The sequence below is a fragment of the Octopus bimaculoides genome, chromosome 16 (assembly GCF_001194135.2).
Source record: "Octopus bimaculoides isolate UCB-OBI-ISO-001 chromosome 16, ASM119413v2, whole genome shotgun sequence".
NCBI lineage: Eukaryota > Metazoa > Mollusca > Cephalopoda > Octopoda > Octopodidae > Octopus > Octopus bimaculoides.
Genome location: NC_068996.1, coordinates 56,737,159 through 56,741,622, shown reverse-complemented (window position 1 = coordinate 56,741,622; position 4,464 = coordinate 56,737,159). Strand labels below are relative to the sequence as shown.

At 37.6% G+C, this 4,464-nt stretch overlaps 1 protein-coding gene across 1 annotated transcript; it reads right to left on the bottom strand.

The window, feature by feature from the left end:
• Positions 1-2,952: 2,952 nt before the first annotated feature.
• LOC106878655 (piggyBac transposable element-derived protein 4) lies at positions 2,953-3,786 on the bottom strand. Its single transcript, XM_014927938.1, has one exon. It carries the CDS (start codon positions 3,784-3,786, stop codon positions 2,953-2,955), a length of 834 nt encoding a protein of 277 aa, XP_014783424.1.
• Between the last annotated feature and the right edge of the window lie 678 nt (positions 3,787-4,464).

Below are 4,464 nucleotides of genomic sequence, written 5' to 3'. Positions count from 1 at the left end.
ATATATATATATATATATATATATATATATATATATATATATACACACACATATATAGACACACACATATATACACACACACATATATATACACATACATATATATATATGTGTATATATATATGTATACATCTATATTTATATATATATATATATATACATATATATATTCTTAAAAGACAATTAAACTTATTCTAATGAAGGTAGTCTTATTTAGTGCGGACTCACCGTTTGAAATATGTTTGTTTTTTTTGTTTTTTTAACAGGAATCAAGGTATTCATTTCTATTTATTTATTTAGTTTTTGTTCTTCTTTCTCCTTCTTTTATTTGGAACTTGTGATTGGAAGAAAATAATCTTCCAGCAAGATCTGAAATCATATTATTAAGTAAGAAACAGCATTAACAAGGATCAGTTATTCATATAATGTGTAACAAATAAAGTTATGAAGTATTACTCAACCGAAATGGATGGAGGTAGGTCAATAAAGGAATTATTCAATGCATAAATTCAGTTTATTGAAAAACTGTAATGAAAGCAAATAAAAATATAAGTCACTTTGTCTGCTTATTGAAGAAAGGGGCTAAACTTTAACCCCTGTGATATTTCTGTTGAAATCCACTATCTTGGTCTCAATTCTGAAAAAAATGAAGAATTTTGATAAAATAATTTGTTATTAAATAAACTGAAGTTTGAAACATAAATTAAGATGAAATTTTGATGGAAGAAGGTTTTTAATTTAGATCACTTTAACCCTTTTGTTACCATATTAATACTGAAATACGCCGTCTTTGTTTCAGTTGATTTTGAAATAATGAAGAATTTAATAAGTTAATTCTGTCATTATGAATCTGGTGTTTAGGGCAGCAAGCTGGCAAAATTGTTAGCATGCCGGGCAAAATGCTTTATGGTATCTTGTCTGTCTTCACGTTCTGAAGTGAAATTCAGCTGAGGTTGACTTTGCCTTTCATCCTTTTGGGGTCGATTAAATAAGTACCAGTTATGCACTGGGGTCAATGTAATTGACTTAGTCCCTTCCCCTAAATTTGAGGCCTTGTGCTTCCAGTAGAAAGGATTATTAATCTGGTGTTTGGAATATGAATTAACATGAAATTTTGATGGAAGGTTTTGATTAATATAATTTTAAAAGAGAAATTTTGTATCAGAGAACCAGGGCCAATGTTGAGTGGATTCATATCAAAAGGTTTAAGTGACCATCGGACTACAAATTTGATACAATGAAATCTACTTTCTCTGTTGTTTCCTTTTGTTTGAGTTGTGAGGATCAGCCTAGAAGGATTTAAATAATTAAACCAACCCCATTAATTTATTAATACCTGTTTCGAAGTAAGATTAATATTATCCCATAGCAAGACATGTGATTCACAGAATATTGGGAATGAACAACACTGCTTGATGGTCATACTTGTTCACAGATATTATATGATGTCAATACAAGCAGGCATACATGCAAACACACACACACACACACACACACACACACACACACACATATACATATAGAAATACAAAGGCCACTACACCAAATCCACTCATGAGGTAATGGTTGACCTAAGCTTTGGACCAAACCCCAAACTAATCCAAGCAGACTTCTTAATCACCTTGCTATACTTGCACACATTTTCTTCTTAACCCTTTTTGTTATATCTCTTTTGAAACTCACTGCCTTTGTGACAATTTTGAAAATAATGAAGAATTTTCTAAAATCACATTTACATTAATGTGACATTTTTGTGTGACTACCACATGTGTGTGAGGCAAGAACGTTGACCAATCAGTTTGTACATTAATGGATAGTGTTCTGAGCCACATTCCTTCTTTAAAAACAAACTATTTTTATAACGACTAGAATAGACATAATTCATGACATAGCTCTCCATACACTATACAATTTTGAAAAAACTAATGTGAAACCAGTCGATACCAGACACTGGAGTCTGATGCAGTCCTTCAACTAGTCAGATTCTTGTCAAACCATCCAACCCATACCAGTATGGAACATAGAGGTTAACCCCATGACAACGTTTGAGATCAGCAATTAGCGCACGACAATGGTTTGACGTATATTTATGTCAACCACTTTAACCAGTTTACGACAGTGATTCATTCGGTGCGTGCATGAAGTCAGCACTCAGTGTGAGACGACGTTCGGTGTATATTTATGTCAACTGCTTTAGTGCAAGTACTGTATTTACCTAAAATATATCCTTGTGCAGGACGCTCATGTGGTATTATTCTTGTATAAGATCACTTGACATCACAAGCCAGATCAACTTCATGTATTTATAATCAAGTGACTTCAAAATTAGACTTTAGTGTGGTAGAGTTCAAAACAAGGTACCACTCACAGTGGCATATCTCATTTTGAACAATGGTATCTAGTTTTCTTTCGTTTCCCTTTTCCTTTACATATTGGGCATCTCTTTGAACCATTTGTCTTGGCGGTGGGAGGAAACAGTCGTGAAAAATGTCCACATCCCTTCACCATGTGGTAAGGAGAGAGTCCAGCGTGGGGACGTCCACGCGTTCTGTACTTTAGCAGGTCTGATGCTTCTGCCATTTCACGGAACTATAGATTCCTAAATGTCAATCCATCCACCACACCGCCAAGCATCTGCCAAATCAAATGAGTTTACGACACACGTCAACTATTAAAAGAAAATTTTTTTGTACCATTTCACAAATGTTTTCACCGATTTACGCGCCGTCGCCAGCTGATCTGAACGATCGACCCTCGCCCATTCCTTCATAGTATGAAACAACTACACTCGGTTTCATTATGACATTACCGTCTGCATGTTGTTTCCTATTACCATCTACATGTTGCAGAATACATTGTGGATAACATGCAAACGTTTTTCTTGTCACGCCACACTAGACTGAGAATATCACTATCGGCATATCAGTACGCTGTTTCCCCCGAATCGAAGTTTTATGCTGTGATGATCGGCCGGCACGTCTTCACAGTTCCACAGACATTAGTTCTCGCCTGCGGCTGCAAGAAGTCTGGACTGGAAAACCAGCTGTCCATATAAATATTGTAGCCTTTGTCAAACAAGTTTTCATTCAGCGACAACATGACATCAATTGACATTAGAGTAGGCGCTGGAAGATTCAATCTGTCCTGACCAGTGTAGATTATGTAATTGCACGTGTATCCATAGGCTCTGCCAGTTGACTGGCATACTTTATAAACCTTGACCCCAAAGCGGGCACATTTGGTCGGGTTGTATTGTTTGAATCCCTTGAATTTCCACAAACTCTCATCTGTACAAATGTCCTGTGTGGGAACAAACACAGTTCTGAAAGTTTCAGCCAATTCGTCAACGATAGGCTGTATTATGTGCAGCCTGTCATCCTGGTTCTCGCCTGAGTTGACATGTAGATTCCGAAGAAGCGCCAAAAATCGATCGCATGGCATCATTTCCCGAAAGAAAGGTATCGGCGTGGCTGGATACCGATTCCAATATGCTGCCAAGGTTGGTTTCTTCATGGTGCCCATCAGTATCAGCAGAGCAAGCAGAACTTTGATTTTGTCCGCTGTGGTTGGAAACCAATCAACGCCATGCTCGGGTCTGACATGCTGCGAATGGTTTTCAGCATAGTCATTCGTTTCGTCCGCTATATATTGAAACATTCCATCCATCAAAAACTCATGGAATATTTCCAATGGCGAACTTCCATGTTCAATTTTTGCCTTTATGCTAGGCATAACCAGTAAACCCATGCCGTCGCACGAAGTTGTCTCCCGTTCGCCACACGACATTCTGTTGTCCAGGGCCATTCGCTGCTGCCCGCCTGTACCTTTGATTCACCGGAATATCATCATCGCTGTCGGAATCATCTGATTCCGAGCTAGGAAAATACTCACTCTGCGAATCATCGTTTGGTGAGGTGGTGGAACTTGGTATAGCTTGGCGCGACGACCGTAAATTCGACGGAACAGGTCGTGACGACGAAGTTGACAGAGCTGGAATGGCAGGACCAACCGATCGGGTTGTAAATATTTACATGAAACATCTATCAGTTAGCAGGTGAACTGGTACTAACTGAGGTGACAGGTTCTAAGTCAGGCGGCGTATAATTACGTCGACCGAATTAAAGCATGTATATTGCGTGCGTAAATTTACGACACCCGTTTTAAAAGGGTTATATGATAACGACGACGATAATGATGATGACGTTGATGATATGTCTATAGATGCCTTACGAGTTTATAAACTTTTGAGAGAATGTGGAATAATTCTTATTCTGAAATTGGACCCTGGGTAGCGTTCATCTTCTATTTTAAAGAGTTTTCCAACCCAATATTTGCATGCCATCATTTACAACTTTCTATGTATTTTGAAATTCAATTCCCCTAAATAATATATTTATATATGCAGCGCACACACACACACACAAGCGCGCACACACACACACACACACACAAGCACACACGCAC

Excerpts from the sequence above, each read along its gene's own strand:
- LOC106878655 (XM_014927938.1), bottom strand. The coding sequence starts at position 3,786 with ATGTCGTGTGGCGAACGGGAGACAACTTCGTGCGACGGCATGGGTTTA.